The 18,768-nt window shown below is 32.7% G+C and overlaps 1 protein-coding gene across 3 annotated transcripts in view; it reads right to left on the reverse strand.

Moving 5' to 3' along the window:
• Window positions 1–270: 270 nt before the first annotated feature.
• SGCZ (sarcoglycan zeta) overlaps window positions 271–18,768 on the reverse strand; it is a 229,309-nt gene continuing 210,811 nt past the window's right edge. For all 3 annotated transcript variants that reach the window (XM_045535358.1, XM_045535359.1, XM_045535357.1), the window contains 3 exons: window positions 15,221–15,293; window positions 4,469–4,592; window positions 271–1,015 (listed from right to left, as the gene is read on the reverse strand). In XM_045535358.1, the coding sequence (XP_045391314.1) occupies window positions 821–1,015; window positions 4,469–4,592; window positions 15,221–15,293 (392 nt within the window). In that variant the 3' untranslated portion in view covers window positions 271–820. The remainder of the gene's footprint in view (window positions 1,016–4,468; window positions 4,593–15,220; window positions 15,294–18,768) is intronic.

The following is an 18,768-nucleotide window of genomic DNA, read 5'->3' on the forward strand; positions in this document are numbered from 1 at the left end:
CACATCCCTCTTAATCCTATCTCATATTGCAATAAATTAGATGTTTTGTTAAAAGCAAATACATCACATGCCATAGCCAAGTAAATACTACATAAGGCCATCCAGATCTGGCAAATGACAGTATAATGGCATTTTATTAATTCTGGAAAGATTATATTGCTGAGTGCTTTCAAAATTACCTAATGTACAAAATTCTAGACTTAGTAGACAAAGAGTAACAACACATTGAATTTAAAGAAACAAAGAAAACTCAGGGAAGGATTCTGTCTTGTTTCGTTTTGTTAAAAATCATGAATTTAATTTTTAGTAAAGCAAGCATTACATAATGCTTCAAAATTTTAAAATTTGGGGATAAAAGTTTACATCCAAAAAGATGAATGGAAAATTGTGCTTTCAGACTGTAGAATTAGTTTTCTTACAGGGTTAATAACCATTTCATCTTGCCATTGGATACTGGGAATTTCATTTATGTAATGTATATATGTGCAGTTCATATCCAGGTCCTGCAAAAATCTAAAACTATGTGCTTCACTGCATGTAGCAAAGGCACCTATGTTATTCTCCCTTTTGAGCAAAAGTTATGATCCAGTTTTCCTGCTGACGATGGTATTTCCACTGCTGTGTCACTCACACTGTCTGTGTTGAGCAGTACTATAAATCACAAGAGAAGGTGGCAGCGAATCCCAGCTCACACTGGAAGAAGTTGCTCTGTGGACCATTTGAAGAAGCTCTGGACTGATCACAAGGGAAACGGAGCAGAACTGTGAAGCAGACGGACAGGAACAAAAGGCTATTCTGGTGTGAGGAGAAATCAGTCACTTCAACTCCACAAGCAGATGTTGCTACTGTACTGACACGTGGAACCTACTCCTGCTGGAGAAAGGTAAAGTTTGCCATTGGGGCAGACACAGAGTTCGTACACAGTCTGTCGAGAACTTGAGGAGCTGGGCAAAGAAGATGAAAATGAGCCGGTTGGTAGATTTCCCAGCCGGATTGTATCTGCATTTAAAAATATCTAGGGAGAAAGAAATTGCATTTTAATTCATATTAGTAATCTACATTCCTCAGAGTGTTGAGCAATCTACAACCCTCCTCAAAATGGTCTAATAAGGAAGATGATACAACAAATAATTCTATTGGTTTAGTGGCCATGCTTTGTTGAACAAACAAATTACATTCCTACAGTATAGCCCAAAAGCTCTGCAGCTATCTTCTCCTTTGAGAGATGGTACACTATGACAGAAAGCCCTTGATCTGAAAAGCAATATTGCACAATCTGCTTAAGGGGCCAATCCAGTTATTCAAACACCACAGAAAATTAATGATTTTCATGGGTTCTCTTAATTTAACTTCTTAACTATGCATAGGCTAAAGAATATACAAAGAAATAAGGATGTCAGTGGATACAACATACTGAAGAGGTAGGCAATTAATTAAAAAAACAAACAAAAAATCCGTTCTGGGCTATTTTTAAAAATACTCATAGAAGTGCACTGACTTGCAGTCCAAAGGATATACCAAGTAGATAATCAGCACAATGAACAACATAACTATTGTACATAATCAGATTTGAAGTCTCCATGAAACATATTAGCTATATTCAACACCTACTTCACTAAATCTTCTGACTTGGGAAATCACTAATTCTAAATCATAGACTCATCACTTTCAAGGACAGCAATCATGGTTTTGACAGGCATGGGGAAAGTTCTAGAAAAGGAAAAATTGGATCATGAAATTTAATGAGCAAAAGAAACAGCTCTCTCCAACTGTTTTTTATTCCATTGTTATGTAGTTAATTACTGCCTAAAGTGCATCACTAAATTGACAGGAGAAATAGAGACTATTCCATTTTCTCCATCTTTGTCCTTGTCCAAGTCCTATTTGGTTTGCACTAGGAGTCCTGCAGTAGTCCTCTAAATGTCCTCTCAGCTGCCATTTTTGTCCTCTTATCAATTTTACCTACTAGAATATGTCTATTCTACATGGCCCCATAAACCATATAATCCATTTTTGCAAAACTCTTCACTGTTCTCAGAATCATATCTCTGAGCTTTTAAGTCACAGTCCCCTGTCTTCTCTGTACCAAGGATCCATTTATCCATTCTTAGCTGTTGAAATCAGGCCCATCACTTTTCACAGAAAATCTTAATTGATTGTCACAATGAATTTATTTTCCTTCCTGTGTGATTTTGTGGCATATATGTTGTTATGGGTTAGTTGTGTTGCATATGCTATTATACCAGTTACAATGTTCCATATGCAATTATGATTCATGTTGTCTTCAGAGCTGAATTTGAAATTCCATGCACTACTATGTCTGATATGACACTGAACATTCTGCAGTGCAGAATTTTATGTACAATTTCATTCTTCTGCATTTCATCCATTATTTTGGATATCTCAATACCATGCCTGCTCTGATATTAAGTATTTTAAAAACTATCTAAGGGTAAGAACTTTATATCCTTCTATATTGTTTAGTAAATGATTAATCTGCCTTTATGTGGCATAGTCAATGTAACAAAAAAGATTTTATATTATCTCACACTTCTTCATGAGAAAATTATATCTATTTTATTATAATATAATATAAACTGCTGCCCCTTTCTGTACTTTTATTAACATGAAGACAAACCACAGATAAAACCTCTGGCTATGAGTTATTTATAGCATAATACTCAATGACAATTATATGCTAACCTATAATTGAATCAAAAGATTCTGCTGGTATATTGAATAAAAGAACATAAGTAAGTGATTCATAAGTAGGGGCAGAACATAGATTAATATCCACCAATATTTATTATGGTTTCATTTGTTATGAATACTTTGAATGAAACAATTAGCATGATAAAAGCAACTCTTTAAAAAGAAGGCAAGATTTTTAAGAAAGATTTCTGTCTTGCTGTGTTAGACAAATTGTTGTAGTCTGCAATTTTTGTGGAAAGAAATACCGAAAGGATATATGGATATATTTTTAAATTATTATAAAGCATATTTCTAGATCATTTATGTTGTAATATCCACCAAGACACTAATATGGTCCTGCAAAATATGTAATTAAAATTTCTCTTGAATCAACAACTGAGATAATGGCACGAAGGTAAAAAAGGAATACTCTTATTTTGATTCTATTAATTTATGCTTTCATCATTACACCTGAAGAGGTGTGAAATGCTCCACAGTATCTCCCTCTGAAAGTTTATCCTCTCATTATTTTTGTTCTCAATTTGATCTTTGTGAGTTCATAATTAAGAAAATATAAATAACCATGAGAAGAAAAAACACTAAAGAAATGAATTGGTTGGAACAACAACACAACAGATGTAGACCTTCAAGGACTTTGGAATTCTAGTAAAAACATACAAGAATATGAATCATGTATAAGTACTTACAATAATTAAAGTAGAATTAAAAACAGACAAAAGAGCAACTGCCAAGATATCCAGGCAGACTTGAAAATTAACAGATGAGAATCCTAGAAATTAGAAATATAATCATTAAAATTAAAAGCCCAATGTATGGATTAAATAAGAGATTAGATACTGGGGCCAGGCACCTGGGAATATAGACCCGAATAAGTCAGCAGAGTGAGACACAGAGAGATAAAGAAGTAGAAACTGGGAGGAGAGGTTAAGAGATCCAGAGGGTAAGAAAATGAAAAGTTAAACATTTCTTCAGAGTGTCAGTAAAAAAGGATAGAGAAAATGGGTGAGAGCTATTAATAATATCTGAAGAGATAATGCCAACGCATTTCCAGATTTGACAAAAATCTGAATATGCAGGCACAAAAATCACAATGTATATGGCAAGTAAGGTAAAAGAAAAAATGTATACCTATCAAATGGTGGTGGAAGACTAAAATACCAAAGAGAAAGGGTTATTTAGAGCAGGCAGTGATAAAAAAATAATGTCTTAAGGAGTGTAAACAAGACTTAAAGGAAATGCTTAAGGGAGAAAAGTGACTTGGAAGAAAAATATTAACATCTATATCCTTATCTAGGAAATAAACAATAAAATAAAATTGGGTCTTTCTTTTAGAAAAATATAGGTACTCTCTCCATGGAAACAGACAGACAAACAAACAACCAAAGTAGTCTTTTTGGAAGAACTTTTTGCAGACCCAAAGAGAACAAACAAACAAACAAAAACCAACAAAGACTTTCTTCAGTCTTGATATTATCCTGATATTATGTTTATCTGCTGATTTTGAAACTACAGGGATTTAGATGCCCCACTTAAAATTGACTTGCAAATGAATCTTTCAGTAGATAATACAGGGACATCTAACTTTAGAGAGTAATATTAGGTTGATCAAATTTCCTATTCAAGAAGTATTAATATTTTTATGATTTAAACTTTCTCACAAAAAAGTTCTTTAGTTTCACCTGGAACCATATGCATATAATTTGAGAAGATGCACCCTCAGCAGTAAAGGGCTGGTCTCTACCCCTCTGGGACTCACCTCCCCCTCTGTAGACTGCAAATGGAGCTCCTTCCTGCAGGTAGCCTTGAAATCTCCTGCAGCAGCGCTCACCTGGACCCCACGAGGAGCTTCCATTATCAAGGATCTTGTTGGTGATTCAAGCCTAAGAGAAAAATAAAAAAAAAATCATTAATAGAAAAGAGAAAAATTATGGTGAGCTAAAAGACAGTATTATTCAGCTGAAATGAACCAACCAGACAAATGTACAGGGAGGCATAAATAAAAATCCTTGCCATTTCAAACAAAGTTTTAGAACAATTTTGGATCGCCTTATCTGTTTTTTCACTCTTTATAAATACCTTCATTTGTTCACATCAATTATTTAATCTCATTTGTATAATGATTATTTAGAGTTTCTTATGTTGTTTCTCTTCATAATGCTCCTGAATAGTAGGTTGTGATAAATTTACTTCTTTAAATCCTTTATGTATTATCAGTAGTAATGACAGAGCTTTAATAAATAAATTACTACAATTTAGGAGGTGCGTATTACTTAAAAAAGAGTCCCTGTCTTGCAAAGATGAGAGCTTTAATGAAAATCATTAATATTGCAGACTTGCAGGCATGCACAGTTAAAATTTTGTAAACTTCAAAAAATTCAAAGTGCTCATTACACCTCTGGGAATTCATTAAAATAAAGAAATATGAAATTTCCTATATCAACTGACCTCTATCAGGCCAGTGAAACGTCCACAGAATGAGTGGCAATAGTCTGAAAAAGAAAAATCCAATAGAAGCTAATATACATAAATGAAATGGAAGGTACGCATGTGATTATAGGTTGATTACATAAATTATAAGTGGAAAGTGTTTTACATAGTTGTGTCTGCAAAAAAGACAGTTGGGGGCAGTTTCAAAATTACCTTCAAGTATAAAACTACAGAAAAAAGCAAAAACGAATACAGAAGCTAGAATTCAGTGGTAAAAAGTACTAGCATGAAAAGAAATAGTATCCACGAGTTGTTCTTTTTGGATAAGTGTTCTGCTCTGGGGACACAATTGCCTGTGTTCCCCTTGACCTCAGGATTTTAATACAAGGGTCCCTTCAGGCTCACATTCACAATTATCCAGAGCAATTTTTTTTTTTTAGGCAATATATTCAGAGCTGTTTTGCAGAAAAAAACCACATCAAATGATTAGATCTCTGAAGTTCAGCTCATTCTTAGTAGTGAAGTTGAACTCAAAGGCTTAAAAGTGGTATTGAAGGAGTAGAGCCAGCATTTAGAAGTGATTTCAACACTTTCAATTTGTTTTTGTTGTTGTTGTTTCACTCACCGAAGCAACTTTGAAACTTACATCTCTATGGGCCACTTGGACATCTTCATATAATCGCTGGAGGTGTCAGGTTTTGAATATATCTAATTTTAAGAAATGTCTGTATTTTGTTGTCTTTTTGTAAAAGAAAACCCACATATTTTTCATAGAACATTTGAAAATTTGAAAAGAAAAAAAAGTCACTCATAATCCTACTATTTAGTAAAACTTACTGTTAACATTTTGCACACAGTATCTAAATATCAAAATCTGAATGTTAAAACATGTATTTTATAATTGTTTTCCCCAATATGCTGTCAGACATACACAACCTTAAGTGCCGTATATGTGGTCACTATTATTTCCATTTGCCATTCATGACCTAAATACTAACTGTAACTATATAAGTTTGGATATGATCAAACCATTCACACAGCAGTCAGATAAGAACTTAATTAAATGAACCAATGTTCTAAAACAGGTTATGAATCTAATATTCAAGGAAACACAATTAGGTGAACTTATAAATGGGAGAAAAAGCACACTTATTTTATCCAATAATTAATATGGTTTAGTTGGTTTCCCAGGATAATGCATTGGTGTTATCACTCATATATTTCATAGTTAAATATGCATATTAAATGTGCAAGGCATTGATACCATGTTTGACAATGGTACAGAAACATTAAAACATATTAAGTATTTCTGGGTATTTGAGTTTTTCCACTTTTATCTTTATTAATTCTTTAACCATGATATGTTTATTATATTCATATCCATTTTAGACCTCATGTATCCATTGCCAAAGTAGCTACGAAGTAGGGTGCTTTTCTCACACTGACTAGAGGATCCCTATTCAAAGATGGAAAGCTGGTTAGATCTCGGTTCAGGAATGTTGGCCAGCAGCAGTAAGCCTCAGTTTCATCATCTCTAAATTGATAATTATAATGTTTATTTATGATATTGCTATATCAATTAAGGGAGATAAGTATGTGGTAGGATAGTACTTTGAGATTTTAATGGAATTTCTTCTCCTGTCCCATTTTCCCATACCCCTTGCTGCTCTCCCATCACAAAGCACCCCCTGCCCCTTGCCACAAGTGGTGGATAATGGGGAAGTTGACAGAGATGCCCTGAGTTTCCTAATCTTATGGACATTTTGAATTAAAAAAAAAAACAAACAAAAACCTAACCATTTGGTGTAATGAAAATGACTCAGAACAAAAACAAAAACATCAGAAGGAAACCAAGATCATTGAGAATCTGTTGTTTTTCTCCTACCTATTGGAGAACTGTTTTCTTGATTCACAGGATAGAAGAAATTTGGAGGGAAATCGACAGAAGTGGTCTCAAATGGTTCACTGTGCTCTGCTACTCAAGCCAAGTCCCAGGTGGTAGGATGTTTATTCTTTAGGTGTTAGAGGTTTGGGGAGGGTAGTGATGTCTCAGGGTAACTGAGCCTCAAAGGACAATAGCAACCTATAGTGAATGAAGACTGAATGTAGGTAAAAATGAGAACCTCTTAGCAAACACCAGCTTGGATCCATGAGGCTACCAATGACCAAATGTCACCTCCAAATGCCTTGGCACAGTGTAAGCCCCTTGGTACAATGACTCAAGCCTAGGTAAAGGGAAGAGAACTAAATTGGGGCTTAGTTTTTGATATTCAGGGCAATGAAGACCAAATATGAACATTAGATTTTATAAGAATATTTTCATTTCTTCTGCAACTAATTTGTGGTCTAAGACATATACCTGAGACACACACACACACACACAATTTATTCATGTATCACATGGTACCTAAAAACATGAGCGAAGTGGTAGCATTTTATAGTATTGCCAAATCCCTTAAGTGCTGAGTTAAGACTTTGAAGTAAACAAGTTTCATTCTATATTTTGCTAATTTGATAAAATTAAATGCAGTAACCATTAAGAAATAATACAAATGTTATTAAAAATAGCATTGTGTTTTTAATAGTATCCAATATTTAGGCAAATAAAAAAGTAACATACACTAGGGATGTAAAATTAATTATGGAAAGAGTGTTAAGTTAAAGAGTCTGTAATAAAACTTTATTAGAATATTTGGAGGAATTCTTAATTCTATTTTCAAATGAACATGTTGTGGTAGTCAAATGTTTCTTATGGACATGAAAATTAAAGCAAGATTATAAACTATTTCTATAAGCTTTTCTATTTAGCATAAACAACCATTTTGTGGGCAAAAAAATCATCATAGGGCCACTATATATATGGAGACCTAAGAAACTGCAAATTGACACTAATATAATTAGCATAATTTCATTGTGAACATTTACAGATGCTGAATCATCCAATATCAATATCTGTAATTGCGTGTGTATCTACATTTACATATTTACACACAGGCATAAACTATCTGAAGCCATACATTGTCTATACATCTATCACGTGCCAAATAGGGGAAAAATACATTTTTCCACAAATGATTTGCAAAGCTTGCTCTACACTTCCATATAAATGCCAAGAGAGTCAAACTGCATGAATTTTGACAATAAAAAAGTAATATTTGCATTTAAGTACAAGCAGTTTCATCATACTTTGAAAAGGCATTGAAATTAGGTAGTTATATAATTATGATATTATCTACCCCAAAAAACTGTAGAACAAATAGATTTATATAGGAAGTTAAAAAAATTTGAAATAAAAATAGGCACTTTATATTACTAGCCATGACAGCTTACCAGAATGGGTTGATTATTGTATAATAATATATTTCATTGACTATTTTATAAATAATATATTCCCAGTTCTTCTAGAAGATACATTATACATTGGAAGATAATAGAAAAACATTTCCTGTACTGAAAGTGTTGTTGCATACTATAAAGTCATGTAAGTTATGCATAAGAAATGACTGGGGAAATTGAGGTTAAAACTCATTCAAACTTAATTACTATGTACAAGGGTTACATCAACCTAATGAGATAATTCAATGTAGGACTTTGGATAAGAAGCTATATACAAGTTCTACTTCAATTTTAAAGGTAGTTAAACTCTCTGGGGCTCCATTACTGAATAAATAAAATTGTTGTTATAAAGCTCTTAAAAAATAGAATAGCATACTCATAGCAAAACGTGATTAGATTTGCCCTTCTTTGTTAGTGAGCTAGCCATGTAATTGTAATAATATAATAAAAGCTAATGTTAATACTGAGAACGTATCCTATACTTAAAACTTTGTGTGGATTATCTTTTAATCATTCCACTACTACTGAGAAGTAGGCATTCTCTCCATATTTTCCCTAGGGAATACTTGCATCTTAGCATAGTTGGGTTATTTTCTCAGTATTACGTAGCTAGTGGAAAGATCCTAGAATATCCAAAGCAATCTTTACAATAAAAACAATGCTGGAGAACTTAAAAACTTACAACAATGCTACAGTAACCAAGACAGTGCTGGACTGGAAAAAGGATAACAAATAGGACAATGGAGTAAAATAGGGAATCCAGAAATAAACTGTCACTTGCGTGGTCAACTGATTTTTGACAAAGGAAACAAAGGGATCCCATAAGAAAAGCAAATAGTGCTAGAATGACTGGGTATCTATATGGACAAAATGAACCTCAATCTATTCCAAGCACTACAATCAAAAGTAAAAGCTAAGGCAGGCAGACACAGGAAATCACAATTTACGGGAGCAGACACCTTCATCAAAACCAGTTCGGGATAGAGAAATCTGAACTATAATTGATGAATTGCTGGAGGCTCAATGTGCACAATCCTGAGAAATAAAAACTCCAGGGACCCAGTCATGGGCAGGGGGTGTTGCAAACACTGTTTTAAAAAATATTATTATTGTGGAAAAGTATATAAAACATAAAATTTATCATCCTAAAAAGTAAGTAAAAGCTAAAAACATAGGCTTTTAAAGGAAAATACCTTTGCGACTTGGGAGTGAGCAAAACTTTGTTAGGCCACATATTCTTAACATATTACAAGAACATTCCAAGTGTCTATTATTAGGAAAATATATAAATAAAATATACAATATTCATATAAAGGAATACTAATCAGCAATAAAGCAAAAAAAACTGTTGATACAGAAAACATCATAAATGGATCACAAAAGCATTATGTGAAGTAAATGAAATCTTACAGAGTACATAGTGTATGATTTGTTTACATTCAGTACTAAATCTTAAACATAATCATAATCAAATATAAAAAAGATATCTGATTTTTTTACCTTATCTAAAATTTGAAGAATTTGATATATTCCTGGATAAAAATAAACTCATCCATATCATGAATATGTCAACATTTTTCAAAATAATAACATATGAAATAAATTGTTTATGAGAATTTTAATGGAGTTTTTGAAACAGAAAAAAATATGTTAAAATATTTGGGGGAGAAAAGTACGTGCGATAATTGTTGAAATTTTTAATGAAGATAAGGTAGGAATTTTAAAAATTAGTACTCAATTTAAAGTTGCTTTAATTAAAACAAAATATTAGAATTAGCCATAGAAATTTGTTTAATGGAACCCAAGAGAATCTAAAACAGATCATAAGAATTGATTATACAGAGAAATTAATATCTGACAAATGTAGCAATCATTTCAGGGTACAAAATACTAGATTGTTTAATAAGTGATGCTTAATAAATTGACTATCTGTATTAAAGAAAATAAAATTAGATTCTTAACACTCTCTGCAAAAATAATTGTAGCTTTATCTACTCAAAGTATGAAAAGTAATAAATAATTGCAGACTGTAACTTTCAGTAGAAAATTAGAAAAAAATTTAGAAAATAATTTCCAGTTTCATCCATTGCAAATAAAAAACTAAGAAATAAATAACCTACTATACAAAATAAATTACAGAAAATTGGAAGTTTAGGGAATGTCCAAATCTAGAAAATAGAAACCTTTGAAACAAAACAGAAAGCCTAGGAATCATAAAGGAAAATAATTGATAAAGTTTAATACATAAAAATATGTGAATGCATATTACTTTATGTATATAAATATATATATTACTTTGCAGAAATACTTAAGGCAAATGTTTCATTGTGAGAAAATATTTTCAATGTATGTGACAAATTTAGCATTAATACATTAAAGATAGAAAAGACTACTAAAATAGATGTTCAAAGATCAGAAATGAAAAGCCAAACACTATAATGGCTGAAAAACACAGGCAGTCTATGAGAGTGTGCTCATAACAACGTGTGTAGAAGATGAGAGGCTTGTAACTGCATTTTCTTAGACATTTTGAGCCTTTCTGTATTGTGATAGCATGATAAACAAATGACAAATATGTGTACTAGTATTTTTTAAGCCATAAGGGGTGTAAAATGTAGTTGCATTTTTTTTTTTTTTTTCCTGCTTAAGTCTTAGGTTGTGCTGTTTTTCTCTAGATATCCTGGACTTCTCAAATCAGCCTAGAATCCTTATTAGAATGTCCTGGACTCAGCTTTTGGGATTCAGATTAGATTAAATCTGGATTCCCTTTTAGAACTACCAAAAAGTAGACTCTTAGCAACATAGTATCACCAGTTAAATGATGCCCTCCTTCTCTCCTGTATAGAATTCTTATGCCTCTACTGAGGAGGATTTCACAGACTATCTCACATTATAGTAAGGGATTTCAATTAAACTCACCACTCTATTATAAAGCACCCTCTAAAAGGCCTGCTGAAAAATGAAACCCAAGTTTATTGGCAATGCTTATGGATTTCTATGTAATTAGCCAATGAAATTGGTGAATTACAATTGCATTCATTTTGAAAGCATTATAGCAAATACATCAGTGAATTTCATACTAGCTTTCATGGTGGATACCCAGGAATTATAGCAGAGAAAAGGACTAATGTCAAACTTGAGCCTCCCCACCACCTGTTTTTTTCAAAGCAACTCTGTTTTTTATGGCGTTTATACAACAAAGATGCAATAGGATTTTGTTTTAAAGGTGTTATGCAATTATCGAATTTGAAAATGAGTAACTTAGATCTCTAGTGGAATTCTCAACATTGTGTGAAAAGAAGAATTGAAACATTTTTTTTAAAGTTTTAAAAAATTACAAAATGCAATTACTAAACAGAAACTTAACCAGAACATAAGCATCAGATAAAAGAGAGGTGAGGAGGGAGGGAAAAGAAAAGCATAAAAAGCAAAAGAAAAGTAAAGAAAAGATAACTTTATTATAATTCTTTTCTCATAAGTAGAAAAATATCAGCAAAGTAATTTACAGCTTTATTGAGGAAATGTCTCAGAGCAAACTTCTTACTACTTAATAAATGGTAGCTTTTCCTTGAATATGAAAATAATGTATGTTAGGGCTATATGTATTTCCAGAGATTAACTCGGATCCTGCAAACCTTAACATTTCATTTTTAAGTTGCATTTGCACAAGAATGAGAATGATGAAAATATGTTAATTAATTGATTAAATATTAATTCATTTTACTATTTCCAAGTCCAGATTATTTTCTTATTCTTGGAACAGTTAGTGGATCTCAGATCCAAATAATGTTTGGTCAATGGGCATTATATAATGAGTTTCATCACTTCTCACCATACAGTGCAGACTCTTTGAACACTAGTGATTTAACTAGCGTTAAACATTAATATAAGAAATAAATAAGGAAGAACATTAACACTTGGATCATTCCAGGAAAAGATACTATTATGTTTCTATCAACTACCTGGCATCAATTTTTTAGCCTTTTCAAATTCAGACTCCTGCTACAAAACAATATCACCTTATTGAGGAATCAAAGAAAATCTATACTTGTAGGTTTAAAATGCACATGAAAACTAACACAGAAGTTGGTATATATTAAACATTCATCAAATATCTGCTGAATAAATTCCACAAATCCACTGCATTTCCCAACAAAAATATTATCTACACTGTATAATAAACTTTAGCAATGTTTTATTCTGAAGTCTTTTATTCCTGACTGTGACAAAATCAAAGACAACATGGCTACCTACTCCCAAAATTATCATTGTATTTACTCGGCCAACCAATGTCACCTTGTTGATTAGAATTAAATGTTAACTAAGAGTATTTCTTATTGCTCTGAAAGGAAATTTACCAGCAAACCTTATAAAGATCTCAGACATACAGCTTTTAATTGTGAATCACAAATCAATAATTAAATATCACCATGATTACTGCACTTGGTTCTATTTCAGTTTTGGAATTTATTAATAGTAACACTCATCTTACGAGTTGTCAATCTGCTTTTAGCACTAACTGATAAGTCTAGCTTACTGCAATGTTTAAATAATGATGAATAACTAGAAAATAAAAGCCAGAAACACTACATATTAATTACATTTTAGTTCACATTCACATTTAATGAATTTTGAGATATGTCAGCAAAATAATTTTACAAAAAAGTTGATGCTTAGTTCTCTTTCGGCAATAGACTCTTCGTAGTAAAAATTGTAAAATGAGTTCATAATTACTAAAATGTTAGAAGTAAAAATGTTTCTTTCAAAACTTAGTAATGTTTGAACATTTTATTGAATAAATTGGTAAACACTGGTATTTATATTAAAACACAGAACAAAAACAGTTGGAATCAATTCTATTCACATGTGTCTTTGTAATATAATGACAACTGCTGCCACATTCCTTACATCACACTCATTTAGTTAGTTTCCTCATTATTCAGTTTTGCTAAGTTGCAGTAATTCAAATTAACAAATAGTGTACTATTACATGCAAGATACAGTGCTAGTGCTGGCTGCTTCAGCACTAAGGATAAACAAGGAAGATGTGGATCCTGTTCTAATGGGAACTTCTAACATGTTAGGTGGAGAGGGAAAAATAATTACACAATGTTGAATTACTTGCTGAGAAAAGAACTATAAATCAAGACTATAGCCCATTATGAGAGCACATTAAGAGGATGTTTATACGCATTCTTTAACACTTTTACATTGTTTTCTGCATAGAGTAAATAATTATTATTTTGCTCTGATAAAACATGCTTTGGTCACATGAAGAGGGCCACCTTTTTCTAATATCGTTCACTATCTTTTTTAAGTCTGTTACTTCAACTAGTGAGAAACTGAGTTCTTTTTTTTTTTTGAGACAGAGTCTCGCTCTGTTGCCCCGGCTAGAGTGAATGCCATGGCATCAGCCTAGCTCACAGCAACCTCAAACTCCTGGGCTTAAGCCATCCTCCTGCCTCAGTCTGCCGAGCTGGGACTACAGGCATGCGCCACCATGCCCGGCTAATTTTTTCTATATATTTTTTTTTAGTTGGCCAGATAATTTCTTTCTATTTTTAGTAGAGACGGGGTCTTGCTCTTGGTCAAGCTGGTCTCGAGCTATCTGCCCGCCTCGGCCTCCCAGAGTGCTAGGATTACAGGCATGAGCCACCATGCCCGGCCGAGAAACTGAGTTCTTTAGGAAATTTTATCATAGAACTGTAAAGGTCTGCAAAATTCACTGTTGTAACAGTATAGCTTTTTTTGCCTTAAAATTTTTGACTTTATTTTTCTGTTTTCATGTAAGCATTTATCCACTTATTAAATAAGAAGGACTGAACATCAATCATTATGAACTAAAAAGGGTTTTTTAACTTAATGCTTTTATTGTATTTTCCAAGACAGATTCTGTCTCTTAGATTGATAATTGGATCTAACCTAAAAGTGACTCTTAACATGGGATTTATTTTTTAGTATCACTATTGTCCTTTTTTTTTCTTATATAGCAGCAAATGCATTTTGGAATGTAATGTACCTATCTGAAATTAATTATGTAAACCATCTCTAATCCCCAAATCTTAACTTATTTGTTGAAATAAGAACATCCAGGGAGCAGATCCTTCTCTAGTAGGGTCTGGAATTTAATATTTCAACTTTTGTCAACAATGGTCATGATTATCCTGGGAAGAATTCAAGTAAATCTTAATGTTGACACCTCACAATCTTTTGGTGGTGAGGACTTTTACATTTAACTGTGCCTCCTAGAAATATCACAATTTCAGGATGCAGCTTACTTATTAGTAATATAAGACTGAGGAACCCATAATCATAGGGCAATTAAGTTCTGCCCTTTTCTGTTGAGTTTCTATTCGCTTCCATATTTCCCTCTATATGACAGTCCCTGAGATCATTCATAACTTTCTCCCACTCTCTGCCTTCTCTCTTTTGATGCCTAGGTATGTCACATATTTCAATATTTATGTCAGAAAAGAAACTTCCTTTTCCTTTTCTTCTCCACATTTCTTCTGTCTGATATATTTATTTTTATATTCATTGTAAGTATATTAGGGAAAAATATAGAGAAAGTTAGAATGATGAGCCACATTACCTTGTCGTCAAATACCCAACTATTTACCATGGAGCTAGAGAAGGTCAATTCTTCATAAAAGTACATAGCACATGTTTTATTTTAGTTCTTCATATATCCAGGATGATCTACAGTGATGGGGACCATGACACAGGTGTCAGAGGGAGCACTTACCTGAGGTCTTGGGATGGTTCTGCTCTGATATGAGGAGTCTCCACAGAGTGCCCAAATACTGCTCCTTCAGTGCCTGGGGGTAGCACGAATATAGCAGTCAGTATAAGTGAGTCCACAGACACAGTGGGTTTAATCTCTATTTTTATGCATCCAATATTCTTCTAAAAATGGAAAAACTGAAAGCAGGAATTCAGAAAATAAAGAGAAAAATTGGAAGAAGAATACAAAGTAGTGAAGAGTCAAGGATGATAAATCTAAGTGCCCCTATGTTAACCAATTTTAAGATTATACTTTTTATAAAAGTTTAGATTGAGAATTCCCACTCTCTGATCAAAGAAAAAAGAGTCACCTTTTTCCCCCGCCTTATTTTTTAATGAAGTGAATTTGAATGAGGGATAGGTCACAATACTCATTTCTGTCTTCTGATAAATAGCAGGTCATGAATGAAAATGTAGAGGGTGAGCACCACTGTGGGATATTATTAGCTATTTAAAGACATAGGCCTTCCAGGGTGTTTAGCAATCTTCCCACATACACCTCCCACCTTTGATTACAGTGACCATCAAATGGCAGAGAACACCTCACATTCCTTTGACCTCTCTGGAGTTAAGGCTCTATCTAAAACCATGAACTGCTTTAATTTATTTCATTATAGTTGATTTTATATGGGGTCATGGTTTTCTTTTTCTTTTACTTCAGCATATTACAGGGGTGCAAATGTTTAGGTTACACATATTGCCTTTGCCTCACCTGAGTCAGAGTTTCAAGTGTGTTCATCCCCCAGAGGTGTACACCACACCCATTAGGTGTGACTATACCCATTCCCTTCTTCCCCTCCCCACCTGCCTGACACCTGATGAATGTTACTACTATATGTGCATATATGTGTTGATCAGTTAATACCAATTTGATGGTGAGTACAGGTGGTGCTTGTTTTTCCATTCTTGTGATATTTCACTTAGTAGAATGGGCTCCAGGTCTATCCAGGATAATATAAGAGGTGCTATATCACCATTGTTTTTTTGTGGCTGAGTAGAACTCCATGGTATACATATACCACATTTCATTAACTGACTCATGTATTGATGGGCACTTGGATTGTTTCCCACAGCCAACGTCATACTGAATGGGGAAAAATTAAAAGCTTTCCCACTTAGAACTGGAGCCAGACAAAGTTGTCCACTATTACCACTTCTATTCAACATAGTGCTGCAAGTCCTATGCAGAGCAATCAGACAAGAGAAGGAAATCAAGGGCATCCAAATGGGGTCAGAAGAGGTCAAACTATCGTTCTTTGCTGACGATATGATCTTATATCTAGAAAACCCCAAAGATTCTGCCTTGAGATTACTGGAATTGATAAACAAATTCAGCAAAGTCTCAGGTTACAAAATCAATGTACAGAAATCAGTAGCATTCCTATATGCCAACAACAGTCAAACTGAGAACCAAATCAAAGACTCAGTATCCTGCACAACAGTAACAAAGAAAATAAAATACCTAAAAATATATTTAACTAAGGAGGCCAAAGACCTCCACAGGAAGAACTACGAAACACTGAGGAAGGAAATCGCAGAGGACTTAAACAGGTGGAAAACCATACCATGCTCATGGGTTGGCAGAATCAACATTGTTAAAATGTTTATACTATTCAAAGAGATCTACAGATTCAATGCAATCCCTGTTAAAATACCAACATCATTTTTCACAGATCTAGAAAAAAATAATTCTATGCTTTGTATGGGGTCATGGTTTTCTGAAGAAGTCACTTACTCTAACCCTTTCCTCAGGCAGTTGAATGATACCTATATGAACTTTCATTTACTGACTCCATTTGATTTTCAAGATTCACAAAGCTTTTCCCTAATTTAACTGAACAAAATAGAATGTTTTTCTGCTTCAAAAATCAAGTGAAAAAAACATTTTAAAGAAGATGATAACAAAATCTCCTTTTTTCTTTTGTAATTTTACATAAATGTCTTAAATCATTACCTTCATAATAAACTTTATTTTCTTTTGGTTTAATCTTCTTCAAACGTCTTGCTCTAAGAATCTCATGCTGCTCCATCAATGGTCTCAACGCTAGCTTAATAACACAATGCAATCCAAAAACATAAATTCTAAACCTACAGAATAAATCTACTACTGCTTAGTGTGAAGTGTGAAAAATCATATTAAATATATTAATTCAATAAGCAGTGATGAAATATGCCACTAGGAAATTAGAGCTTTCAAATTCCTTAAAAATAGTGGCTATATAGGGAAATGTATTAAAACCACCAGATGACTTTAAGTAACAAAATAGCAATACAGACCTTGATCTTTAATCGCAGAGGAATAGATTTTTTTTCAAAGACAGTATGATTTCATCTGTATTATGGTTTTGAGGGCAACTTTATAAGGTTCTGCTGTACGAAATCCCTAAGATTGCAAATCTTAGTTTATAAGCTAAAAACTATTGACATTTGTTGACCTGTTACTTGGGTGTAGTTTTTTTTGTTTTTCTCTCCCCTACAGAGGCTATGTAGGGTATATAGTGATTGGGTTTTTTTTTTTTTAACTGTTTTCACAGATTTAAAGCAATTATTTCTTTAAGGGGTTTGCTTTTTTGATATTTTAGAAGATATTTTATTTCTGCAAGTAAAAAATTCCTTAAGATCGATCTTTAACGGTAAAATAATAATTTGAGGTAAAACTCTAATTCCGTGACTGTGGTAGGGGTGGCATTTGAAAGAATATTTCAAAGTATAAATCTGCATATCTCAAGGAGAGACTCTGGCAATTTATAATAAGATATAACTTCCTAAAAGGATAGTTATTCATGTATGAAGCTCACAAATTAATTTCCACTATTGTATGATTATGAAAATTTCCCAAAGTGACAGAAATATAATTAGACAACAGTAATAAATATTTATTTTCAAACACAAAATGTGTACAAAATGGTACACATTTTGTGTTTGTAACGAGCACAGAATATATCAGTGAAAATAAAAATAGAATGTCATCAAAAGTTTAGTTTTTCAATGAGAAAGACTGATATAATATGCAATAAAGATAATCTTAAAGGAAATTATTAAATAGTAAGGGAAGATAAAATCCACCTTAACCCGGTAAGTACTCTAATAGTATAAAAAAATCAAAATTCAAAAAATGTACCTCTCATGAATTATAATTTTTACAAATAGTTTATACTAGGGTTGCCAGAGTTAGCAATTAAATATGTATGACATTGAGTTAATTTTGAATTTCAGATAAACATCAAATTATTTTTTCACATAAGTATATAATCTTTGCAGGGGATGTGCTTGTACTAAAAATGTTTTGAGTATTCAAATAAATTCAAATAAGTTCAAAATTAGTAGGGCATCTTGTACTTTATCTGGAACCCCTAAAATTTGTCAACATTTATTTGGTACAAAGAGTACAAATCTGATTTATCCTCACTTCAGGAAAGGAAACACTGTGTCATGAATTCTCACATTGTAGTCTACAGAAACTATGGAAATCAAAAAGGAATATAGACATAAAATGGACAAAAGGAAAGT

The sequence above is a fragment of the Lemur catta genome, chromosome 22, assembly GCF_020740605.2.
Source record: "Lemur catta isolate mLemCat1 chromosome 22, mLemCat1.pri, whole genome shotgun sequence".
Classification (NCBI taxonomy): Eukaryota; Metazoa; Chordata; class Mammalia; order Primates; family Lemuridae; genus Lemur; species Lemur catta.